A 27,283-nucleotide genomic window follows, 5' to 3' on the forward strand; every position below is an offset into this window, starting at 1 on the left:
AAGCCCCATATACTACCCACCATTGTGACCTGTACGCTCTTGTTGGCTGGCCCTCACTACATATTCGTCGCCAAACCCACTGGCTCCAGGTCATCTTTAAATCACTGCTAGGCAAATCCCTGTCTTATCTTAGCTCACTGGTCACCATAGCAACACCCACCCCTAGTCTGCGCTCCAGCAGGTATATCTCACTGGTCATCCCCAAAGCCAACATGTCACGGATTCAGCCGAGGCTGCTCCTCCTCCTTGCTCGGGCAGGCTTCGGCGTTCTCCGGGGTCCAGTGGGATTCGGCTCTCGCTCCCGAGGGCTTATGATGGCACAGCTGCCGGGTGTCAGGGTTTCCTGCTCCAGGTGGAACTCTACCTGGCAACCATCCACCCGGCGCCCTCGGGATACGAGAGCGTGTCCGCCCTCATCTCCTGTCTGTCCGGCAAGGCGCTGGAGTGGGCCAACGCCGAGTGGGGGGGAATAGACGCCGTTACAGTCAATTATGCAAAGTTCACCCGCCGCTTCAGGGCAGTATTCGATCATCCACCAGAGGGTAAGGCGGCGGGTGAACGTCTATTCCACCTTCGACAGGGGAGGAGGAGCGCGCAGGAGTTCGCACTGGACTTCCGGACACTGGCTGCCAACGCGGGATGGAATGAGAGGGCCCTCATCGACCACTACAGATGTAGCTTGAGGGAGGACGTGCGTCGGGAATTGGCCTGCAGGGACACCAACCTAAACTTCGATCAACTGGTGGACATGTCGATTCGCCTGGACACCCTGTTGGCTGCCCGCGGACGTCCGGACTCAGGGCCGTCCATTCCATCCCCCAGCACTTCCGAGCCGACCCTGATGGAGCTCGGAGGTGCTGGTACTAGGAGAGAGACCAGGAGAGAGGCCGTCCCCTGCACCAACTGTGGCCGCAGAGGACACACTGCTGGTCGGTGCTGGGGAGGGTCTCCTCGGAATCGAGGCTGTAGGCCGCGCACTGATGAGTCATTCCAGGTGAGAAGGCGCCCAACTCACCCAGAGCTCCCTGTTGCGCATATGTGTATTAAAGTTGTGTTTCCCGAGGTTTCTCCTGATTCCCAGCATAAGGCGCTAGTCGATTCAGGCGCAGCTGGGAATTTTATCGATCACCATTTCACCCATAAGTTAGGGATTCCTATAGTTCCAGTGGATGTGCCCTTCCCTATCCATGCCCTAGATAGTCGCCCTTTGGGGTCTGGGTTGATTAGGGAGGTCACGGCGTCGCTCAGGATGAAAACGCAGGAGGGCCATGAGGAGATAATTCGGTTTTATTTGATTGACTCTCCTGCATTTCACGTGGTGTTGGGGCTTCCCTGGTTGACGTCTCATGACCCCAACATTTCATGGCAACAGAGGGCTCTCAAGGGATGGTCTGATCAGTGTGTCGGGAGGTGTGTGGGTGTTTCCGTAGGGGCCACGACGGTGGAAAGTCCGAACCAGGTTCCCACCATGCACATTCCAGGGGGATTGTGCGATAAACCTCCAAGTAGGCGCTGCGCTTCCATGTAGCCATGTGTATCCTCTGTCTCAGGCGGAGACGGCGGCTATGGAAACATATGTCGCTGAATCGCTGAGACAGGGATACATACGGCCGTCCACTTCCCCTGCGTCCTCGAGTTTCTTTTTTGTGAAGAAGAAAGATGGGGGTTTACGCCCGTGTATTGACTACCGTGGTCTCAATCAGATCACCATCAAATCTAGCTATCCTCTCCCTCTGATTGCTAGTATGACGGAGTCATTACACAGGGCGCGATTCTTCACAAAATTGGATCTCAGGAGCGCGTACAACCTGGTGCGGATTAGGGAGGGAGATGAGTGGAAGACAGCATACAGTACCACCTCGGGTCACTATGAGTACCTCGTCATGCCATACGGGTTAATGAATGCTCCTTCCATCTTCCAATCGTTTGTGGATGAGATTTTCTGGGACTTACATGGACAGGGTGTAGTGGTGTATATTGATGACATTCTAATATACTCCGCTACCCGCGCAGAGAATGTGTCCCTGGTTCGTCGGGTGCTTGGTAGACTGTTGGAGCATGACCTGTATGCAAAGGCGGAGAAATGTCTGTTCTTCCAGGAGTCCATCTCCTTCCTGGGACACCGGTTGTCCGCGTCAGGGGTGGGCATGTTTCAGCCGTGCGCAATTGGCTGACTCCCACCACGGTGAAGGAGGTGCAGCGGTTCTTGGGTTTTGCCAATTACTACCGGAGGTTTATCTGGGGCTTTGGGCAGGTAGCAGCTCCCATTACCTCCCTGCTAAAGGGGGGTCCGGTGCGTCTGCAGTGGTCGACTGAGGCGGACAGGGCTTTTAGGCATCTGAAGGACCTGTTTACCTCGGCTCCGGTGCTGGCACATCCGGATCCCTCTTTGGCGTTCCAAGTTGAGGTGGATGCGTCCGAGGCTGGGATCGGTGCTGTACTGTCTCAGCGCTCGGGTACGCCACCACAAACTCTGCCCCTGTACTTTCTTTTCTAAGAAGCTCAGTCCGGCGGAGCGCAATTATGATGTGGGGGACAGGGAGCTGTTAGCTGTGGTGCAAGCCCTGAAGGTGTGGAGGCATTGGCTTGAGGGGGCTAAACACCCTTTTCTCATTTTGACTGACCATCGTAACCTGGAGTACATCCGGGCGGCGAGGAGGCTGAACCCTCGCCAGGCTAGGTGGGCTATGTTTTTCACCCGATTTGTATTTACGCTCACCTATAGACCAGGGTCACCGAACGCTAAGGCAGACGCCCTGTCCCGACTATATGACACAGAGGAGAGGTCCATTGAGCCTACTCCCATACTTCCGGAGTCTTGTCTGGTGGCACCGGTGGTATGGGAGGTTGATGCGGACATTGAGCGGGCGTTACGTACCGATCCTACTCCCCCACAGTGTCCAGAGGGTCGGAAGTACGTGCCGCTCGAGGTTTGTGATCGATTAATATATTGGGCTCACATGTCACCTTCCTCTGGCCATCCTGGTATTGGACGGACAGTGCACTGCCTTAGTGGAAAGTACTGGTGGCCCACTTTGGCTAAGGACGTGAGGGTTTATGTTTCCTCCTGCTCGGTGTGCGCTCAGTGTAAGGCGCCTAGACACCTACCCAGAGGGAAATTACAACCCCTACCCGTTCCACAACGACCGTGGTCTCACCTCTTGGTGGATTTCGTCACGGACCTTCCCCCCTCCCAGGGGAATACGACGATCTTGGTCGTTGTGGATCGGTTTTCAAAGGCCTGCCGTCTCATTCCTATGCCAGGTCTCCATACAGCCCTACAAACTGCTGACGCCCTGTTTACACACGTCTTCCGGCACTACGGGGTACCTGAGGATATAGTGTCTGATCGGGGTCCCCAGTTCACCTCTAGAGTCTGGAGGGCGTTTATGGAACGTCTGGGGGTCTCGATTAGCCTTACCTTAGGGTTTCACCCGAGAGTAATGGGCAGGTGGAGAGAGTGAACCAGGATGTGGGTAGGTTTCTGAGGTCCTATTGCCAGGACCGGCAGGGGGAGTGGTCGGAATATATCCCCTGGGCAGAAATAGCCCAAAACTCACTTTGCCACTCCTCTACTAACCTTACTCCTTTCCAGTGTGTGCTAGGTTATCAGCCGGTCCTGGCACCTTGGCATCAGAGCCAGATCGAAGCATGTCCATCTACAGCGAGCGATCAGGCGGCAAAAGGCGAGCGCCGATCGCCACAGCAGTGAGGCTCCGGTGTATGCACCGGGAGATCGGGTCTGGCTCTCGACCCGAAACCTGCCCCTTCGCCTGCCCTGCCGGAAGCTGGGTCTGCGGTTTGTGGGGCCATTTAAAGTCCTGAGGAGATTGAACGAGGTATGTTATAGGTTACAACTGCCCATTAATTACCGCATTAACCCCTCGTTCCATGTGTCTCTCCTCAGGCCGGTAGTAGCTGGTCCACTCTAGGAGAGTGAGGTACGAGAGGCTCCTCCGCCCCCGCTGGACATCGAGGGGGCTCTGGCGTACTCAGTCCGTTCCATCTTGGATTCGAGGCGTCGGATGGGGGGCCTGCAGTATCTCGTGGAGTGGGAGGGGTACGGTCCGGAGGAACGGTGCTGGGTCCCTAGGAGGGACATCCTAGATCCCTCCATGTTGAGGGATTTCCAGCGGAATCATCCGACTCGCCCTGCTCCGCGTCCTTCTGGCTGTCCCCGAGGCCGGGGTCGGCGCACGGCTGGAGCCGCGCGTCAAGGGGGGGGGGGGGGTACTGTCATGGATTCAGCCGAGGCTGCTCCTCCTCCTTGCTCGGGCAGGCTTCCGCGTTCGTCGTCCCTGGAGTACTAGCTGCTGCCGATCGATGTTTCTGTGTTTGTCTTGTTTGGTCTTTATTGTTTCCTGTTTCCCATTATGTTTTACTGTGTTCCCTTTATAACCCTCTGTTTCTCATTGTGTATTGTGCATAATTGTTTTGGTCTTTGCGGCAGTTGCCCATGTATGCGGGTCTTATTATTTCCTCGCTGTTTGAGGCTGCCTGTGTACTTTGTATTTTGCACTGCATTCAGTAAAGTTTCTGCCAGTAGCTCGGTGTCCTGCTCTTGACTTCGCCTACCGCATACTTGAGTCCTGGAGAGCCCTGAGGCCCGGGACAGCGATGAAGGCAGTGACCCAGTCAGCAGAAGCAGCAGTAGCGTCAGCAGCAGTAGCAGTGAGGAGATCGGAGCCAGGAAAGAGAGAGCCCCTGCTCCCTCCAGCAGTACTCCTGAGCCACCTGCAGAGGGCGCCATGGAGAGCGGCAGCCTGGACACGGGGACCAGTGAGGAGCCCATGGAGCAGGACTAGGACCTCAGCATCCATCTGACTATTTAGAACATCTGTCCTCAAGTCCAGCTTGAGTGTCACCGGTGAAGGGGATGCACCATCCTGGTCCCCTAGATACTTTACGCCTTGTCAAAATTTTGGGCACTCCTCAAAATGACCACCTGATGTGGGCATAAACATTTTATTTTGAATCAAATATTTTTAAACTGGATTTCCTTTTTTCTACACTATTTCTGAGTTTCATTTTAAGGCTTGTGGTCTCTAGAGGTTTTTGTTTCAGCCTTGATCAGTTGCAGATGATGTTTGTTGTAGATGTGCTGATAGGACGGGGTGTTCATCTGGCAATTGTTTTCCCTCATCAGTTTAAGCTTTTGGCAGGAAAGGTAAAGCAGGCAGTTTTGTTCCTGTAGCCAGTTTCTCTCTGTGGATTATCACCCCAGCCACACCAGAGTCGAGACAAAGCTATCCCCGCTAATTAACTTCCTCATTATTTATGCCGTCAGTTACTCACTCCAGCAATGAACTAGCTAGAATCATTTCTGTTTCTGACTGCAGCACAAGCCTTAGCATTGGGTGCCGATGACATGGATGTCGATTAAGGCAGCCCCCCCGCACCTCTCTGAGGGGTGGGGTTAAATGCGGAAGACATTTCAGTTGAATGCAGGTAGCGGCAGGGGCGGCAGGTAGCTTAGTGGTTAAGAGCGTTGTGCCAGTAACCGAAAGGTCGCTGGTTCTAATCCCCGAGCCGACTAGGTGAAAAATCTGTTGATGTCCCCTTGAGCAAGGCACTTAACCCTAATTGCTCCTGTAAGTCGCTCTGGATAAGAGCGTCTGCTAAGTGACTAAAATGTAAATGTAAATGCATACACGTCGCTGTGACACAACAGCTCCTTTGGCCGCCATTCCTTCCAGTTCTCTGCTGCCAATGACTGGAACGAACTGCAAAAATCTCTGAAGCTGGAGACTCTTATCTCCCTCACTAACTTTAAGTGTCAGTTGTCAGAGCAGCTTACCGATCACTGCACCTGTACACAGCCATTCTGAAATTAGCCCACCCAACTACCTCATCCCCATATTGTTATTTATTTTGCTCATTTGCACCCCAGTATCTCTATTTGCACATCTATCATTCCAGTGTTAATACGAAATTGTAACTATTTTGCACTATGGCCTATTTATTGCCTTACCTCCATAACTTACTACATTCGCACACACTGTATATATATTTTCAGTTGTATTTTTGACTTTATGTTTTGTTTACCCGATATGTAACTCTTGTGTTGTTGTTTTTATCGCACTGCTTTGCTTTATCTTGGCCAGGTCGCAGTTGTAAATTAGAACTTGTTCTCAACTGTCTTACCTGGTTAAATAAAGGTTAAATAAAAAATAGAAAAATAGTGCACTACTTTTGACCAGAGCCAATTGGTTGCCATTTGTAGTCAGACACAGTCCTTGTTTGCCCCTCCATGTCCCAAATAAGGCAATAACAGCAGAGTTTGAGGGCATAGGAAATAGGAAAGGAGCTGATAGGAGAGATGTAGGGTGTATCTCAGGGTTTGAGTGACACTGACATATCAATCCCTCCTAAGGATGTGTAATGTCTCCTCCAATGACCTCTATTGAAATACCCTGATAGAGACTTATAGCTAAGACAGAGATACGGTGATGGGAGGACAAGCTGTCCTTGTTACATTGGCAAAAGACAGAAATAGTAATGGCGTCTTTTTGTAGGCACTAACTCCGCCATGGTTCATTGGACAAAGCCTATGAGGAAAAGGAATGGTGTTTTTGTAGGGGTCTTGGATAAACGCCAAAAATAAGGTCTGTGGTAAACACAGATTTAAGAGATCTTATACGCTTTGTTCTATGAGATAATCTTCATCAGCTAATGTCACTTTTTGTGAATTTTGAAGAATTTATGTAATAATAAAAAGCACATAAATCACAAAGGCTTCATAACTCATAAAGGTAATGTTAACTGACTAATCTTATCTCATAGAACAAAACGTCTAAGATCTCCTAAGCCTGTGTTAACGTCAGACCTTATTTTCAACATTTATCCCAAAACCCTATTCTTTCCCCATTCATTTTCCCTATAGGAATGGCTGAACGAACCAAAGGTAACTTATTTCTGGGTTTTAGGACTACAAGCTGGCGCGCTCTATAACAGTTATGGAAATAGTGTCCTGAATCTCTCTCACAGTACATGCTGTAAACAATGCATCATCTACACAGTCGGTTCATCCCAAATGGCACCCTATTCCATGCACTACTTTTGACCAGGGCCCATAGGGAAGAGAAGTGAGCCATGGGGGATGAGAGGGAGGCAGGTAGCCTAGCGGTTAAGAGCGCTGGTTCGAATCCCCAAGCTGACTAGGTGAAAAGTCTGTTGATGTTCCCTTGAGCAAGGCACTTAACCCTAATTGCTCCTGTATGTCGCTCTGGATAAGAATGTCTGCTAAAATTAGAATGGATGGAAGATTCAGGGTCAATCATCTGTATATAACCAGTAATGTGTATTCTATTTCCACAGTGTGGGTATTACTGCCTGGGGAGGAAGCTATACTAGAATATGAGCTCTGGATCTCTCCATCTCCCTGAGACTTACCTCTGGCAGGGCCAGCCATCCCAGGACTCTGCTGTTGGGCACTGTTGTTGTTGTTGTTCACCTGGATGCCATTTTGTTTCATCAGTTGCATCAGCTCAGACTCCAGGGCTGCAATCTGTGAAGAAACCGTTTCAAATGAGTTTCAGGGTTAGCGACCCATGAAGGGTGGCTGAACAGTGGCTCCCTCCACTGGCAACAGCATGTACCAGCAGGGGAAATGTCTAATCAAGGCAGTGTACTAATGTTGAACTGGGGGAATTACATAAGGGATTTATCTTGTACTTAGACAGCTTTGCACTGTACACAGTCAGTATTGTAAGCTTATACATGTACATCAAAGCCATGTACTGTGGCAAGTATGTACTGAATGGTCACCTATAAAGGAATGGGTGTAATCAGCAGCATTGAGAAAATGGTAGAGGGAATATACAGAGAAAGCATAGTTACCCTGACTTGCAGTCCCTGGATCTCCTCCAGGTGGGCCTTCTCTGTATCCTCCAGCCTCTTTCTCTCTGCATCCTCCTTCTGGACAAACTCCACCTCCCTGGAAAAAACAGAGGGGATGGGGGTTAGAAGGGTATAGTTGTGGCCCTCTGACAGGGGTGAGGACAGGGAGAGAGTGTTAGGTGGTTGGATGGTTGGGGACAACTCCTCTGATAGGGGTGAGGACAGGGACAGAGTGTTAGGTGGTTGGATGGTTGGGGACAGCTCCTCTGATAGGGGTGTGGAGAGGGATGTGTGAATGTGAAGGGATGGGTAGAGCTCATCTCTGTGTTGTCTCCTTTAACAGGAGTGTACAGGGGTAAGGGTGCAGTGTGTGTGTGTGTGTGTGTGTGTGTCCTTGTGAACATGTAGAGATGGTAGGAGGAGAATATCCCAGGGAGGATAGGAGCTCAGTGAAGTAAAGTAGAGTGACAGTCTGACACAGTCCTGCCTCTCTCTTACAGCAGGGCTGAAGGACGCAAGGCTCCCTCGCACGCACACTCACACAGACAGTCAACCATAACAAACCCAACACAGACTTGTCGCATCAAGGGCAAGGGCAATTAAAGGCATTCAGAGCGGAGAGGGGCAAAGCGGTTCTAATGGGAATGACCATAGAGATCAACTCACTGCTGAGAAAGCGGCTGCGGTGTGGAGGAGAGCTGCATAGGAAGGAAGTCAACACAGCTCTCTCTCTCTAAAGCAATGCTTCAACTGAGTGCCACTTGGTTAAAATGTCCTCCAGACTAATGGGTGGAATTTGTTTGTGAAATTGTTTGATAAACATATTATAGGAAAATAACAGGGTTTGAATAACAGATAGTGAGTGTATTACCTAAAATAAGTGACAATTTGAAATGGCCTCTAAATTTGGATTTGAATTAAGAAAACAAAGCTACAATAATAAGGTTTGACATGGCCATATGAACCAAAGTAGTCTGAATAATGTAGTAATAAATGTTCAGGTTTTCAGTCATAAACAACCAGTTTTACTCTCATAGCAACAGATGACATGGACACATCTGAGTGGCTAGTTACTGACTAGAACATAGCAACAGATCTGGAGTGTGTGGCTAGTTACTGACTAGACCATAGCAACAGATCTGGAGTGTGCGGCTAGTTACTGACTAGACCATAGCAACAGATCTGGAGTGTGTGGCTAGTTACTGACTAGACCAGAGCAACATATCTGGAGTGTGTGGCTAGTTACTGACTAGACCAGAGCAACAGATCTGAAGTGTGTGGCTAGTTACTGACTAGACCAGAGCAACATATCTGGAGTGTGTGGCTAGTTACTGACTAGACCAGAGCAACATATCTGGAGTGTGTGGCTAGTTACTGACTAGACCAGAGCAACAGATCTGAAGTGTGTGGCTAGTTACTGACTAGACCATAGCAACATAACTGGAGTGTGTGGCTAGTTACTGACTAGACCAGAGCAACATATCTGGAGTGTGTGGCTAGTTACTGACTAGACCATAGCAACAGATCTGGAGTGGCTTGTTACTGACTAGACCATAGCAACAGATCTGGAGTGGCTTGTTACTGACTAGACCAGAGCAACATATCTGGAGTGTGTGGCTAGTTACTGACTAGACCATAGCAACAGATCTGGAGTGGCTTGTTACTGACTAGACCATAGCAACAGATCTGGAGTGTGTGGCTAGTTACTGACTAGACCATAGCAACAGATCTGGAGTGTGTGGCTAGTTATTGACTAGACCAGAGCAACATATCTGGAGTGTGTGGCTAGTTATTGACTAGACCAGAGCAACATATCTGGAGTGTGTGGCTAGTTATTGACTAGACCAGAGCAACATATCTGGAGTGTGTGGCTAGTTACTGACTAGACCATAGCAACAGATCTGGAGTGGCTAGTTACTGACTAGACCATAGCAACAGATCTGGAGTGTGTGGCTAGTTACTGACTAGACCATAGCAACATAACTGGAGTGTGTGGCTAGTTACTGACTAGACCATAGCAACAGATCTGAAGTGTGTGGCTAGTTACTGACTAGACCATAGCAACATAACTGGAGTGTGTGGCTAGTTACTGACTAGACCATAGCAACAGATCTGGAGTGGCTAGTTACTGACTAGACCATAGCAACAGATCTGGAGTGTGTAGCTAGTTACTGACTAGACCATAGCAACATAACTGGAGTGTGTGGCTAGTTACTGACTAGACCATAGCAACAGATCTGGAGTGGCTTGTTACTGACTAGACCATAGCAACAGATCTAAAGTGTGTGGCTAGTTACTGACTAGACCATAGCAACAGATCTAAAGTGTGTGGCTAGTTACTGACTAGACCATAGCAACAGATCTGAAGTGTGTGGCTAGTTACTGACTAGACCATAGCAACAGATCTGAAGTGTGTGGCTAGTTACTGACTAGACCATAGCAACAGATCTGGAGTGTGTGGCTAGTTACTGACTAGACCAGAGCAACATATCTGGAGTGTGTGGCTAGTTATTGACTAGACCAGAGCAACATATCTGGAGTGTGTGGCTAGTTATTGACTAGACCAGAGCAACATATCTGGAGTGTGTGGCTAGTTACTGACTAGACCATAGCAACAGATCTGGAGTGGCTAGTTACTGACTAGACCATAGCAACAGATCTGGAGTGTGTGGCTAGTTACTGACTAGACCATAGCAACATAACTGGAGTGTGTGGCTAGTTACTGACTAGACCATAGCAACAGATCTGAAGTGTGTGGCTAGTTACTGACTAGACCATAGCAACATAACTGGAGTGTGTGGCTAGTTACTGACTAGACCATAGCAACAGATCTGGAGTGGCTAGTTACTGACTAGACCATAGCAACAGATCTGGAGTGTGTAGCTAGTTACTGACTAGACCATAGCAACATAACTGGAGTGTGTGGCTAGTTACTGACTAGACCATAGCAACAGATCTGGAGTGGCTTGTTACTGACTAGACCATAGCAACAGATCTAAAGTGTGTGGCTAGTTACTGACTAGACCATAGCAACAGATCTAAAGTGTGTGGCTAGTTACTGACTAGACCATAGCAACAGATCTGAAGTGTGTGGCTAGTTACTGACTAGACCATAGCAACAGATCTGAAGTGTGTGGCTAGTTACTGACTAGACCATAGCAACAGATCTGAAGTGTGTGGCTAGTTACTGACTAGACCATAGCAACAGATCTGAAGTGTGTGGCTAGTTACTGACTAGACCATAGCAACAGATCTGAAGTGTGTGGCTAGTTACTGACTAGACCAGAGCACTTGACTTTTCTGTATAAGTTATGTATGATAGTGAACGGTGGGGATGAGTAACTCCCGAAGAGGGGATAGAACCTGGGTTCGTAACAGGCTTACCAAGGCTAAGAATGTTACAGTATATTGAATCAGTATATTGTCTAATTTAAACCAGTTTAGCACCAGACTCTGACTCACTTCTGCTGGAAGTCTTTGATGAGTTTCTTGGCCTTGTTGTACTTCTTCTCTAGGGTGGTGTACTGACACTGGGCTTCCTTCAGGTGCTCGTTGACCGTGTGGCACAGGGTCTGGGCTTCGATCCAATAACTCTCCAGCTTCAACATCCTCTCCTTGTTCTCCTCCATGCTGGCCTTCAGCTGGCTCTTCTCCTTCTCCCAGCGTGCCTTCTCCCTCTCCACCACAGCTAGCTGGGGTAGACAAGCACACATAAGCATGGTATCACACACAGACACACACACACACACACACAGCCTACACCCACCACTAGGTACATCATTAAAAACAAACAGTGGAACACAAATACAGTTCTGACAGATTTCCAAATACTGTAATGCACAAGCCAGCTGACTGACTGACTAAACGCACTATGGTATGATGTGTTGTCATGACACCAGTATGGCGATACTAGGAAGTAAGGAAGCAAAGCAAACAAAACATGAAGAGGACAACAGTTCTTTGGAAAACAGTCCTAATGTTGGAAGAAACAGCCTTCTGTTGTCACCCAGAGTCACATTTTTTTTATTTTTTAAAGCTATAGCACACAATATTTTACAAAAGTAGGTTTTGAAGGACCAAAGAGTTTAGTCTGCTTTGTGTTTTTCTTTTGCCATGGAAACTCAGGTATCGTAGTCAACACTAAAAAAGAGACCATGCTATGGGTTGAACACATAACATAAAACACATAGCACCATAATATACTTGACTTAAGGGTCACTAACCAGCCTTCACAACAGAGAGAAACTAACAGATCATGTAATGACAAGCCCTTCATTGAGCGTAACCTCCTTCTAAACATTTACGTTAAACGTTGTTATTGTATTACATCCTTCTACTCCTCAAGGCAAACTTCTGAAGCAACACTCTCCCAAGGACCACCAGAGCAGCTCAAGCTAAGAGTATTACACCGACAAGCTTATCTTTGATTCAGAGGGGTTGGGTTAAATGAGGAAGACACATTTCAGTTGAATGTATCCAGTTGTACAACTTACTAGGTATCCCCCTTTACCTTTCCCTTTCAATTTCACTAAATCCAGTCATTGAATTCAGTTAATATCTCCTGAGACTCTAAATAATTTCCTGCAGTTTGAGCTAAGCTGTCCTCGTGAGGATGCAGAGGGAGGATAAACCAGAAACTTTTAGAAAGCTCTAGTGTCTGTGCCTGCTTGCATGTCACTGTCACTTAACCACTGCCTCATTCACTGCCCAGACACCTGTGACACGAAACTGCAAGAGGCAACTCTGCCGTGCAGTGAAGCTAAACTGCTGAAATATACATGCAATTGCCTTAAATATTCAGAAATAACTTAAAATAGAAACTATTATACCCTGCACTGTCCAATGACGTCCTTTTTCCAAACATATGTCTATTTTTCATGAGTTTATTGCACTTCCATTGCCTGTAATACCATTCTTAGAGATGACAGCAGGGGATCTTTCTTACCTTGTTTTTGAGCTTCTGTATCTCTGCCTCGGTGACAGTGTGCTTGATCTGCAGCTGAGGGAGTAGAAAGGGAGGAGGTCGATCAGATTATCAAACACTTGGCTGCGCAGCCTCTGTGCTGGACAAGACTCATGCGCACACACACACACACACACACACACACACACACACACACACACACACACACACACACACACAACCACTGGGAAGAGCCACATAGCCCAGCCTATGCGTGACAGCACTCTGTACCACTGACAGGGAGAGACTCACAGAACATGAGACCAAGAGAGAGAGCGAGAGAGAGAGAAAGGTACAAAGTAGAGAGGGAGAGAGAGAAAGGTACAAAGTAGAGGGAGAGAGAGAGAGAAAGGTACAAAGTAGCGAGAGAGAGAGAGAGAGAGAGAAAGGTACAAAGTAGAGAGGGAGAGAGAGAAATGTACAAAGTAGAGAGGGAGAGAGGGAGAGAGAGAGAAAGGTACAAAGTAAAGGGAGAGTCAGTAGGCAGAGAGAGAAAAGTGGAGAGTGAGTGACTGAAAGAGAAAGGGAGATAGGAAAGATATAGTAGTAAGAGAGAGGGGGAGAGAGAGGCAGTAGAGATAAGTGAAGAAAGAGAGAGAGGGGGAGAGAGAGAGAGAAAGGGGGAGAGAGAGAGAGAGAAAGGGGGAGAGAGAGAGAGAGAGAAAGGGGGAGAGAGAGAGTCCCAGTGAGAGAGATTAGAGGTCTAGGGACAGTAGAGATGACATGATTTCTCACTCAATATCCAGAACACCGCAGCGCAGCTCAGGCAATTTGTTAAATGTGTCACACAAGTGTGAGGTGAGGGACAAAATGTCCTGGTTCCAGCAGTGGCAGTAAGCCTTTTCAATTAATATTACTTGCAGGTTGGCTCCTTTAAAAAGGAAAATGGGTTCTAGAAGAAGGTAACGGCCAAATACTTTATTTCAGTAATTTGTTACTCTTTGACATTGTTGCAATCAGGAACGAGAAATAGTTGTTGTAGAAAGTGCCGGGCCACATTATTAGTGATATTAGTGTGAGGAAAATACGTAAGACGTTGTTGTTGGAACTTCTGTCTTTTTTAGCGTGCTGAAAGAATAAGACGAATAGAATAGATAGAATAATAAAATAAATAAAATAGACAAATGAAAGGGGTGTCAAGTGACCTCTCTGAACGTCTGGTAGAGTTTGGTAGCGTCCAACTCTGAGGGGGAAATGATGTCCTCCGTTTCTGGCAAATCGAACACCTCGATGCTCTTCTCCCCTTCGCCCTCCTCATCCCCACCACCGTCTGCGGCCAGCCCCGCCTCCTCCTCTTCATCAGTGGCGTACTCCCCGGTCTGAGGACACACACAGACACACACACAACATGAGAAATGAGAATACATTCCATAACTTGTCGTACATGTACACGTCACTGAGAACACACAGTATTATGTATCTAAAGCTCGTTTACTGTTTTCATCTTCTCTTTCGTTGTTCTGACTTGGTCTAACTTTAATTGAGTTATCCCTTCCTATTTTAAGAAGCGCTGCCTGCCACTCCAGTGTTTCATTTGATAATGAAAACGATTAATCATTTTTACAGTGAGGACAACAAATACACCAGCGTAAGCTTTCTCTCAGCCAAGGTTGTAAATTCAGCTCTCTTTCTCAGGCTGGAAGGGGACGGTAGAGGCTCTGTGCTTCACAATAATACCTCCAAAACTCAACAGCACTGAGAGGATGGTTAACTACATAACGGAAGTTTTTCCATAACTAATCAGAGGCTGTGTTATTATGAGGAAAGGAGAGAGAGAGAAAGACAGAGAGCGAGAGACAGAGCGAGAGCAAGAGTGAGAAATAGCGAGACAGAGAGAGACAGAGAGGGAGAGGGAGAGACAGAGAGAGTGTCACGACTTCCGCCGAGGCTGCCTCCCCTCCTTGTTCGGGCAGGCTTCGGCGTTCGTCGTCACCGGCCTTCTAGCCACTGCCGCTCCATATATCATCATTCCATTTGTCTTATCTTGTCAATTACACACACCTGGTTCATATCCCCTCATTAGTCTGTGTATAAGTGTTTCCTCTGCCCCCTTGTCCTTGTGGGTGATTGTTTTATGTGAGTTGAGTGTAGCTCGATGGAGCTACTCATACCTTGTATTGCCGGGGTAGATTATTCCCCTGTGCCTGTATTTTGTTGGAGCTACTCGTACCTTGTATTGCCAGGGTAGATTATTCCCCTGTGCCTGTATTTTGTTGGAGCTACTCGTACCTTGTATTGCCGGGGTAGATTATTCCCCTGTGCCTGTATTTTGTTGGAGCTACTCGTACCTTGTATTGCCGGGGTAGATTGTTCCCCTGTGCCTGTATTTTGTTGGAGCTACTCGTACCTTGTATTGCCGGGGTAGATTATTCCCCTGTGCCTGTATTTTGTTGGAGCTACCCGTACCTTGTATTGCCGGGGTAGATTGTTCCCCTGTGCCTGTATTTTGTTGTCACTATCCAGCGCAACTGTGTACAACGGAATAAACTCTGTATTCTGTGATTTACCCTCCTGCGCCTGACTCCTTCTATCACACTCATCACAGAGAGAGAGAGACCAGTTGTCAGGTCTGGGTATAGGATGACAGGGGTCCTGTCAAAGTGAGAAGTGAGAGGGACAGGGAGTTGAGGAGAGGGTCAGGGTTGGGGGGGGTAGGTAAAGCTGGGGGGTGAGGTGAGGAAAGATGAGTTTCACTCAGCTGCAGCCTGCAGCAGCCTCAGATCTGGTTGCAGAGTGCCAGGCAAGGAGAGCCAAGCAGACCCAGGCCCTGGGAGTGCTCTACCCAGGATCGAATGATCCATCCTGGCATGGGGCCGTCCATCCGGGCCCCTCTCTCTGGTCCTTCTTCCAGAATCACACTGGGTGACTGACACCTCAGAGACACTGATGCTGGAGCTCACAGAGTAGTCGAGCAAACACACACACACACACATACACACAAACACACACACACACACATACACTGCTACAGCTAACACTGAAACATTATTAGAAACATCTGGTGCTTTCTTTGTTATGGTACAGCAGAAGATTTCTCTCCTGCTGCTCTCAACAAATATCTGTTATATTGCCTTTATAGTGTGTGTGTGTGTGTGTGTGTGTGTGTGTGTGTGTGTGTGTGTGTGTGTGTGTGTGTGTGTGTTTACATGGCTGATGATGAGGGGAAAATCTTCAGGTCTGGACAGTCACATCTAAAGCCTTGCTGATTTACTCAGGGCTGTGTTAATCCACCAGTCAGAGATGTAACCCTGTGTGTTTGCCCTGCGGTGCCCTCGCCACATCTCTCTCTCTCTCTCTCTCTCTCTCTCTCTCTCTCTCTCCTCTCTCCTCTCTCCTCTCTCCTCTCTCGCTCTCTCTGGTTGTAGCCTCCATGCATAGAGAGATGTGATGTCCCTAAGGCCATGGAAGAGAATCATCATAACTCAACCATATATAATAATGGTATCCTCCTATACACTGAAGCACTGTCTTCTTCATTACCTCTTCACCTTCAGGACTGACGTTGAGTCCCAAATGGCACCCTATTCCCTATATACACTGCACTACTGACCAGGGCCTCATCGAAAGTAGTGCACTATATAGGAGATAGGGTGCCATTTGGACGCACTTTAAGCCTTACAGCCTGACAGCACACAGTATAATGCTGATGATTGAATTATCATTACTAATCCTTTACTAATACATTTCACATTCCTACAGAATCCATAGCTACCTCAGGCAGTTAAAACGGTACTTGGGAATCCACACTTGGGACTCCATACTGGGGAATCCACACTGAATTGAAACTAGCAAAGCATCCATTACGCATAACCGACATGACAAACAATTATGGATTCTGTAGGATGATCTATGCCCTGCAATAAAATGACAGCATTAATATGAATAGCTCCATAAATATTAGATTAAGTTCCCACCACATGGCACATTATTCACCCTAAACGCAGCTTGGGACTGTTAACATCAGAAAGCTGTGAAGCTTTTGGTTTGGGTGGTGTTTCCAGCACACAGACAGATATGCAATACAACCCTCTCAGTGACAACAATCAATCCACCAATCTTAATTTAGCCTAGAATTAAATGAGGGACATGGAAACACCTCAACAGAGTAGAACACTTTTGCAGCTTCAAAATGACTAACAAATACATTTTCATAATGAGTGACATTTAAATGTTACTCATTTAGCAGACACTCTTATCCAGAGCGACTTCAGTAGTGAGTGCATACAATTTCGTCAGTTGACATCAAGTTGTTAGTAACTTTGTGATTAATACAGTAGCAACATTGTTGTTACATAGGACTTTGGAAATTGCTTTATAATTACATAATAATGGAGTTATTACATAAGTGGAATAAGTCACTATTCCTCTTGTGTACAGTAGTTAACAAAACTCTCAGCTCATTATTATGCAATTAAAATGCAATTACCCAAGTATTATGTAACAATGTGCTAATAAAATGTTGCTTTATTGCAAAGGCACAAGAACAGGTTGATGTTAAGTGTTACTGAGAATGCTAACAGTAACAAAATATGGCTATTAAGTGTCAAAAGGAAACTAGATATCCCAAAACTGCCTTCTTGAATCAACTACAGCCAAGGTAGGTTGAAAATCATGTTAGTTTGTATTATGAGCAAACAATCCATTTAAAGATCCATTTAAAGATGGTATAGATGGTATAGTGTGAGTTTGAAACAAGAACACTTACCCTCAGATGGACAAAGAGGTTCGAAGTTGTTTTTGCTAAGCATCCAACTTGCTGTTTGCAATGTTTGAAAATGGGTTTGAATTATTTTCAGGTATCATAAAATTAAAATGTATTGCAGCTTTCAACCTTTTCAGTGGCATGTTGAAAGAGCCATACATTAGTTGAGTGTCAGAACTTATTTATACTTATCTGTACAAAATATAATTGGTTAATTGGTTTGACTTGATTATGTACACCTGGGGCAATGGATATTCAAGAGAAAGGATATTTACTAAATGTTCAGATACAGTGCCTTGCAAAAGTATTCATCCCCCTTGGCGTTTTTCCTATTTTGTTGCATTACAACCTGTAATTTAAATGGATTTTTATTTGGATTTCATGTAATGGACATACACAAAATAGTCCAAATTGGTGAAGTGAAATGAAAAAAATAACTTGTTTAAAGAAATTCTAAAAAATAAATAACGGAAAAGTGGTGCATGCATATGTATTCACCCTCTTTGCTATGAAGCCCCTAAATAAGATCTGGTGCACGCAATTACCTTCAGAAGTCACATAATTAGTTAAATAAAGTCCACCTGTGTGCAATCTAAGTGTCACATGATCTCAGTATATATACACCTATTCTGAAAGGCCCCAGAGTCTGCAACACCACTAAGCAAGGGGCACCACCAAGCAAGCGGCACCATGAAGACCAAGGAGCTCTCCAAACAGGTAAGGGACAAAGTTGTGGAGAAGTACAGATCAGGGTTGGGTTATAAAAAAACATCCGGAACTTTGAACATCCCACGGAGCACCATTAAATATAAAAAAATGGAAAGAATATGGCATCACAAAAAACCTGCCAAGAGAGGGCCGCCCACCAAAACTCACGGACCAGACAAGGAGGGCATTAATCAGAGAGGCAACAAAGAGACCAAAGATAACCCTGAAGGAGCTGCAAAGCTCCACAGCGGAGATTGGAGTATCTGTCCATAGGACCACTTTAAGCCGTACACTCCACAGAGCTGGGCTTTACGGAAGAGTGGCAAGAAAAAAGCCATTGGTGTTTGCCAAAAGGCATGTGGGATACTCCTCAAACATATGGAAAAAGGTACTCTGGTCAGATGAGACTAACATTTAGCTTTTTGGCCATCAAAGAAAACGCTATGTCTGGCACAAACCCAACACCTCTCATCACCCGGAGAACATCATCCCATCCCAACATCATCCCATCATCATCATGTTTTTCATCAGCAGGGACTGGGAAACTGGTCAGAATTGAAGGAATGATGGATGGCGCTAAATACAGGGAAATTCTTGAGGGAAACCTGTTTCAGACTTCCAGAGATTTGAGACTGGGACGGAGGTTCACCTTCCAGCAGGACAATGACCCTAAGCATACTGCTAAAGCAACACTCGAGTGGTTTAAGGGGAAACATTTAAATGTCTTGGAATGGCCTAGTTAAAGCCCAGACCTCAATCCAATTGAGAATCTGTGGTATGACTTAAAGATTGCTGTACACCAGTGGAACCCATCCAACTTGAAGGAGCTGGAGCAGTTTTGCCTTGAAGAATGGGCAAAAATCCCAGTGGCTAGATGTGCCAAGCTTATAGAGACATACCCCAAGAGACTTGCAGCTGTAATTGCTGCAAAAGGTGGCTCTACAAAGTATTGACTTTGGGGGGGTGAATAGTTATGCACGCTCAAGTTTTCTGTTTTCTTGTCTTATTTCTTGTTTGTTTCACAAGAAAAAATATTTTGCATCTTCAAAGTGGTAGGCATGTTGTATAAATGAAATGATACAAACCCTCAAAATAGGAAAAATGCTAAGGGGGGTGAATACTTTCGCAAGCCACTGTAGAAATGTATTGTGTAGATCAAATACATTTGAATAGTAGAGGAGATTATGTGTGCCCTATTCATTGTATTTCTATCTTCAACATGCAGTTCCAGATACAGCCCTGCCATTAGTTGAAGGCAGCCAATCCAATAGTTTCAGAAAAGTAGTCACTTCCTGCGATCTGTATTCAAATATGCTTTTTAAGTAGTTGCTTTCTCAGATCTGTTTTCAAATAGTTTACGAAAGTATTTACTTTCTGAGATCTGTATTCAAATAGTTGTAGTCACCTCCAAAGTTACTATTTGTTCCCCTGGAAAAATACACTAAACAAAAATAAAACGCAACATGTAATGTGTTGGTCCCTTGTTTCATGAGCTGAAATAAAATATCCCAGAAATGTTCCATAAGAAAATAAAGCTTATTTCGCTACATTTTTGGGGACAAATTTGTTTACATACCTGTTAGTGAGCATTTCTCCTTTGCCAAGATAATCTATCCACCTGATCGGTGTGACATATCAAGAAGCTGATTAAACAGCATGATCATTACACAGGTGCACCTTGTGCTGAGGACAATAAAAGGCCACTCTAAAATGTGCAGATTTGTCACACAACACAATGCCACAGATGTCTCGAGTTTTGAAGGAGCATGCAATTGGCATGGTGACTGCAGGAATGTCCACCAGAGCTGTTGCCAGATAATGTAATGTTCATTTCTCTACCATAAGCCGCCTCCCACGTCGTATTAGAGAATTTGGCAGTACGTCCAACCGGCCTCACCAAACACAGACCACATGTATGGTGTTGTGTGGCCGAGCGGTTTGCTGATGTCAACATTGTGAACAGAGTGCCCCATGGTGGCAGTGGGGTTATGGTATGGGCAGGCATAAGCTACAGACAACACAATTGCATTTTCCCGATGCCAATTTGAATGCACAGAGATACCGTGACGAGATCCTGAGGCCCATTGTCGTGCCATTCATCCACCTGCCATCACCTCCTGTTTCAGCATGATAATACAAAGCCCCATGTCGCAAGGATCTGTACACAATTCCTGGAAGCTGAAAATGTCCCAGTTCTTCCATGGCCTGCATACTCACCAGACATGTCACCCATTGAGCATGTTTGGATGCTCTGGATCGACTAGTACGACAGCATGTTCCAGTTCCCACCAACTATCCAGCAACTTCACACAGCCATTGAAGAGGAGTGGGACATCATTCCACAGGCCACAATCAACATCCTGATCAACTTTATGCGAAGGAGCTGTGTTATGCTGAATGAGACACTGACTGGTTTTCTGATCCACGCCCCTACTTTTTTTTTTAACGGTATCTGTTACTAACAGATGCATATCTGTATTCCCAGTCGTGTGAAATCCATAGATTAGGGCCTAATGCATTTATTTCAATTGACTGATTTCCTTATATGAACTGTAACTCAGTAAAATAGTTGAAATTGTTGCATGTTGCATTTATATTTATATAAATTTCCACCAGGGGTTGGAACTGGTTCAGGGAACAGAACAGAAACCGGAAATGAACAAAATGTTTCAAGGAACAGAATTAGAACCAGGAATGAAAGTGATTTAGATTTCAGAGGTTTAAAAAGTAACAGAAATGAACAATTTAAACCGTAACTTTTTTTTCTCTGAACCGGTTCAGAACTTTATTTTGCTTTATTGGGAAAAAAATTGGTTCCAACCTCTGCTTTACACAAAGCATTGTTAAAACTATAGTTATCCTAGGTCTGACACACACACACACACACACACGAACCAAGCACCAAGCACCAAGCACCAAGCACCAACTGCACAACATTGCCAAATGCCATTCTAAATCAACCTGTGAATTTCTATCTATCTAATCATGATGTAATGGGTAGTGGGGATGCATACATATATCAGACATATACAGTATATTATATATCATACATATACAGTGGGGGAAAAAAGTATTTAGTCAGCCACCAATTGTGCAAGTTCTCCCAATTAAAAATATGAGAGAGGCCTGTAATGTTCATCATAGGTACACGTCAACTATGACAGACAAATTGAGGAGAAAAAATCCAGAAAATCACATTGTAGGATTTTTTATGAATTTATTTGCAAATTATGGTGGAAAATAAGTATTTGGTCACCTACAAACAAGCAAGATTTCTGGCTCTCACAGACCTGTAACTTCTTCTTTAAGAGGCTCCTCTGTCCTCCACTCGTTACCTGTATTAATGGCACCTGTTTGAACTTGTTATCAGTATAAAAGACACCTGTCCACAACCTCAAACAGTCACACTCCAAACTCCACTATGGCCAAGACCAAAGAGCTGTCAAAGGACACCAGAAACAAAATTGTAGACCTGCACCAGGCTGGGAAGAATCTGCAATAGGTAAGCAGCTTGGTTTGAAGAAATCAACTGTGGGAGCAATTAATAGGAAATGGAAGACATACAAGACCACTGATAATCTCCCTCGATCTGGGGCTCCACGCAAGATCTCACCCCGTGGGGTCAAAATGATCACAAGAACGGTGAGCAAAGATCCCAGAACCACACGGGGGGACCTAGTGAATGACCTGCAGAGAGCTGGGACCAAAGTAACAAAGCCTACCATCAGTAACACACTACGCCGCCAGGGACTCAAATCCTGCAGTGCCAGACGTGTCCCCCTGCTTAAGCCAGTACATGTCCAGGCCCGTCTGAAGTTTGCTAGAGTGCATTTGGATGATCCAGAAGAGGATTGGGAGAATGTCATATGGTCAGATGAAACCAAAATAGAACTTTTTGGTAAAAACTCAACTCGTCGTGTTTGGAGAACAAAGAATGCTGAGTTGCATCCAAAGAACACCATACCTACTGTGAAGCATGGGGGTGGAAACATCATGCTTTGGGGCTGTTTTTCTGCAAAGGGACCAGGACGACTGATCCGTGTAAAGGAAAGAATGAATGGGGCCATATATCATGAGATTTTGAGTGAAAATCTCCTTCCATCAGCAAGGGCATTGAAGATGAAACGTGGCTGGGTCTTTCAGCATGACAATGATCCCAAACACACCGCCCGGGCAACGAAGGAGTGGCTTCGTAAGAAGCATTTCAAGGTCCTGGAGTGGCCTAGCCAGTCTCCAGATCTCAACCCCATAGAAAATCTTTGGAGGGAGTTGAAAGTCCGTGTTGCCCAGCGACAGCTCCAAAACAACACTGCTCTAGAGGAGATCTGCATGGAGGAATGGGCCAAAATACCAGCAACAGTGTGTGAAAACCTTGTGAAGACTTACAGAAAACGTTTGACCTGTGTCATTGCCAACAAAGGGTATATAACAAAGTATTGAGAAACTTTTGTTATTGACCAAATACTTATTTTCCACCATAATTTGCAAATAAATTCATTTAAAATCCTACAATGTGATTTTCTGGATTTTTTTCCCTCATTTTGTCTGTCATAGTTGACGTGTACCTATGATGACAATTACAGGCCTCTCTCATCTTTTTAAGTGGGATAACTTGCACAATTGGTGGCTGACTAAATACTTTTTTTCCCCACTGTATCACCAGACCAGAGCCTATAGGATGTGCATCACTACGCCTAGATACATGGTGATTAACCCGACGTCTCCCACTGCCGCCTCTAAATGGGGCTTTAATATAAACCCTCAGCCTCGCTGCCATGGCAACGCGCACCCATTATGGAAATGGTGGCTTTATTGTCCTCCAGCCTCCTGACCCACTAATGATGAGTGTATGGTAATGGGCTTTAGTGTGTGCTAAAACAAAACACAGGCAGGAAAACATGTTGGCTGAGAGAGAGTATTGCCATTGAGTGTGTTTTCACATACGCAGTCACTCAAACACAGGAAAACAGCCCTAGAGGCTTTTTTTAAGTGAACAGCCACATTATTCTTGAGCTATGTTTAGCAACGCCTGATTTGACATGACATAATGACAACCACAACCACAACTCATGACCAAGATTGACCTGTTGTAGAAGAGGATTGGAGTGCAGTTTGACCACACAGGTCTGTCATTAGTATGCTGAAACAGATCTGGGGCCGTATAAAGCTTCTCAGAGTAGGAGTGCTGATCTCAGTGGCGTGTATTCATGGATGCCAAGAGAAGCCAGGCTTCCCCCAAAAATGTATCAATAAATAAATAATAAAAACATACAAAAATGAATATTTCGTCTCACTGTGTTTCATAATTTTCCTTCAATTCGCAAGAGGCTGAATGTATCTCACCAGAGAACGCATCTGAATGAGCAAAACAGCGCCCCTCTGTCTCTGTATGTGTAGCCCATTTATTTGATGCTGTCATGTTAAAAATAGTATGACATTGTAGCCGCCCATAGCATTGAATGCAAGGGAAGCCAGCGAGCATTTGGCCTAGCTTGATACATTTAAAAATAATGTATAGCCAATCAGCGTTGAGCTTAACTGATTAAGCTCAACTGTGAATGGTCCTGGCACACCCAAAAAATTGTCAAGGGAAGCCAGTTTGGATTTGGCTTCACACCAATCACACATCACATCAAGCCAAATGTCATTTGACTTAAAGAAACTTGTATTGTTGCATCTCGTTGTGTTGTTGTCCTCCGGTGGCTAGCTATCTAGCTTAAATTGGCCCTTTCCTAAATTAGCCATAGACAGAGATAGGGATTTGGACTTGTGGTTTTACTTAATTCTCCGTACAATGATTATAACGGCGATTCTGATCCAACCATAAATTCATACATTATGCCTCTGTCCTGAGAGAATGGAAGTTCAATATGTAGCTAGATGTAGTAGGATAATGTTAACTAGCTGGCCTGGCGTATCGTTGCCCATGAAAGGAAGTTTGACTAGTGAGCAAGAGAGTCATAGACTGTTTAGGCAACATGTTTTTTTCTACTTATACACGCACACACACACACACACACACACACACACACATATACAGAGAAATCAGAACCATGGACAGCCACATGATATTTAGATTACGTTGATTGGACTAAATTGTTTTTGGAATCTTTTAGTTGTCACTGTATTAGACTAAGCATAGCTGATTTGAAGTTGAAATGGTTCTGGAATAATGGTGGCAGCTCCTGTTTTCTTTTCCACTTGCGGTAACTCTCTGTGGTTCTAAATCAATAGTTGTTTAGTAGTCCGAAAATGTCGGAAACATTTATGCAGAAACAAAATGCTTTGTGGACTCCACCAAATAGAGGTTGCTCTCTGGTTTTGTGATGAAACAAAGGTGTGGTTGAATTTATTCTGCCACTGTGTCTTCTTAATGTCTTGGCTTTAGGCCTATACAGTTGAAGTCAAGGTTTACATACACCTTAGCCAAATACATTTAAACTCAGTTTTTCACAATTCCTGACATTTAATCCTAGTAAAAATTTCCTGTCTTAGGTCAGTTAGCATCACCACTTTATTTTAAGAATGTGAAATGTTAGAATAATAGTAGAGAGAATGATTTATTTCAGCTTTTATTTCTTTCATCACATTCCCAGTGGTTCAGAAGTTTACATACACTCAATTAGTATTTTGTAGCATTGCCTTTAAATTGTTTAACTTGGGTCAAATGTTTCAGGTAGCCTTCCACAAGCTTCCCACAATAAGTTGGGTGAATGTTGGCCCATTCCTCCTGACAGACCTGGTGTAACTGAGTCAGGTTTGTAGGCCTCCTTGCCCGCACACGCTTTTTCAGTTCTGCCCACAAATGTTCTATAGGATTGAGGTCAGGGCTTTGTGATGGCCACTCCAATATCTTGACTTTGTTGTCCTTAAGCCATTTTGCCACAACTTTGGAAGTATGCTTGGGGTCATTGTCCATTTGGAAGACCCATTTGTGACCAAGCTTTAACTTCCTGACTGATGTCTTGAGATGTTGCTTCAATATATCCACATAATGTTCCTTCCTCATGATGCCATCTATTTTGTGAAATGCACCAGTCCCTCCTGCAGCAAAGCACCCCCACAGCATGATGCTGCCACCCCCGTGCTTCACGGTTGGGATGGTGTTCTTCGGCTTGCAAGCACCCCCTTTTTCCTCCAAACATAACGATGGTCATTATGGCCAAACAGTTCTATTTTTGTTTCATCAGACCAGAGGACATTTCTCCAAAAAGTACGATATTTGTCCCCATGTGCAGTTGCAAACCGTAGTTTGGATTTTCTATGGTGGTTTTGGAGCAGTGGCTTCTTCCTTGCTGAGCGGCCTTTCAGGTTATGTGGATATAGGACTCATTTTACTGTGGATATAGATACTTTTGTACCTGTTTCCTCCAGCATCTTCACAAGGTCCTTTGCTGTTGTTCTGGGATTGATTTGCACTTTTCGCACCAAAGTACGTTCATCTCTAGGAGACAGAACGCGTCTCCTTCCTGAGCAGTATGACGGCTGCGTGGTCCCATGGTGTTTATACTTGCGTACTATTATTTGTACAGATGAACGTGGTACCTTCAGGCATTTGGAAATTGCTCCCAAGGATGAACCAGACTTGTGGAGGTCTACAATTTCTTTCTGAGGTCTTGGCTGATTTCTTTTGATTTTCCCATGATGTCAAGCAAAGAGTCACTGAGTTTGAAGGTAGGCCTTGAAATACATCCACAGGTACACCTCCAATTGACTCAAATGATGTCAATTAGCCTATCAGAAGCTTCTAAAGCCATGACATAATTTTCTGGAATTTTCCAAGCTGTTTAAAGGCACCGTCAACTTAGTGTATGTAAACTTCTGACCCACTGGAATTGTGATACAGTGAATTATAAGTGAAATAATCTGTCTGTAAACAATTGTTGGAAAAATTACTTGTGTCATGCACAAAGTAGATGTCCTAACCGACTTGCCAAAACTATAGTTTGTTAACAAGAAATTTGTGGAGTGGTTGAAAACGAGTTTTAATGATTCCAACCTAAGTGTATGTAAACTTCCGACTTCAACTGTATATCACGGTCGCAAGGCATATGAACCAACAGGTTATAGAGCAAACAACGCAATTATCACAACACATAGGTTGCAATATGGCATTTTTTTCTGACTAGGCTTCCCCAGTGATTTTACCCACGCACCGCTACTGGCTGTTTTAGGATCAGATCCCCCCTGTTCATATACTGTATCTAAAAGGCTAAACTGATCCTAGATAAGCAGTCCTACTCTGAGATGCTTTGTGAATACCTGATATGTAGAAGAGTGTACTAGTGGGTAAGTAAGTTAGCCATTGTTGTAGAAGGTTCCTAGCTCCTATGAATCAGTTAATAAAACTGTATAGGATTTGATTGGCCACACTACCAGGTGTATCAGTAGGAGGGTGAAACAGCGGGCAGTAGGCTACCCACCTCATCGTCATCAGCGTCATACTGGGAGGGTGAAACAGCGAGGCAGTAGCTACCCACCTCATCGTCATCAGCGTCATACTGGGAGGGTGAAACAGCGAGGCAGTAGCTACCCACCTCATCGTCATCAGCGTCATACTGGGAGGGTGAAACAGCGGGGCAGTAGGCTACCCACCTCATCGTCATCAGCGTCATACTGGGCGTACTGCTGCTCCAGCATCTCTCTCTGTCTCCTCTCCTGCTCCAGAGTCTGTTGGATCAGAGCAGCCACCTCGCTCACCTGGCCCGGACGCTCTCGACCAATCACAAACCTGGAAACGGACAGCAACAGCCAATCAGTTGCATTTCACTCATGGCATGACTTTACAATACGCTTTGAACCACTGTGCATGTTGGTTCAATTATGAATAAGGGCTTCACTTCAATATACTTTTTCCAGTGACTTTTTCTGAGACATTTTCAGCTGAACTAAAACATGACAGAGCTTCCTCCTTCTTCATTTTAAGTTGTGAACTAGAAAAGGTGCAATTTTTCACTGTCTGTTTATTTGTTTGTGTGATTGAGGCTGAAACAGGCAGTCTGTGCGATTGGCAGGGACTCAATAGCAGGATCTGATTATAGGGGAGTGGAGTGGGGATGGGGCTTTCAGCA

At 45.4% G+C, this 27,283-nt stretch overlaps 1 protein-coding gene across 1 annotated transcript in view; it reads right to left on the bottom strand.

Annotated features, from left to right (window-relative positions):
- Positions 1–27,283, bottom strand: part of LOC311132764 (neurabin-1-like) — a gene marked incomplete at its 5' end in the record, with an annotated part of 114,751 nt that overhangs the window by 21,750 nt on the left and 65,718 nt on the right. The window contains 6 exons of the mRNA XM_084166060.1: positions 7,393–7,507; positions 7,840–7,936; positions 11,302–11,531; positions 12,785–12,838; positions 13,948–14,121; positions 26,808–26,943. Coding sequence (XP_084022186.1) covers positions 7,393–7,507; positions 7,840–7,936; positions 11,302–11,531; positions 12,785–12,838; positions 13,948–14,121; positions 26,808–26,943 — 806 coding nt within the window. The remainder of the gene's footprint in view (positions 1–7,392; positions 7,508–7,839; positions 7,937–11,301; positions 11,532–12,784; positions 12,839–13,947; positions 14,122–26,807; positions 26,944–27,283) is intronic.

Source organism: Coregonus lavaretus (assembly GCF_964263955.1).
Source record: "Coregonus lavaretus genome assembly, chromosome: 7".
Classification (NCBI taxonomy): Eukaryota; Metazoa; Chordata; class Actinopteri; order Salmoniformes; family Salmonidae; genus Coregonus; species Coregonus lavaretus.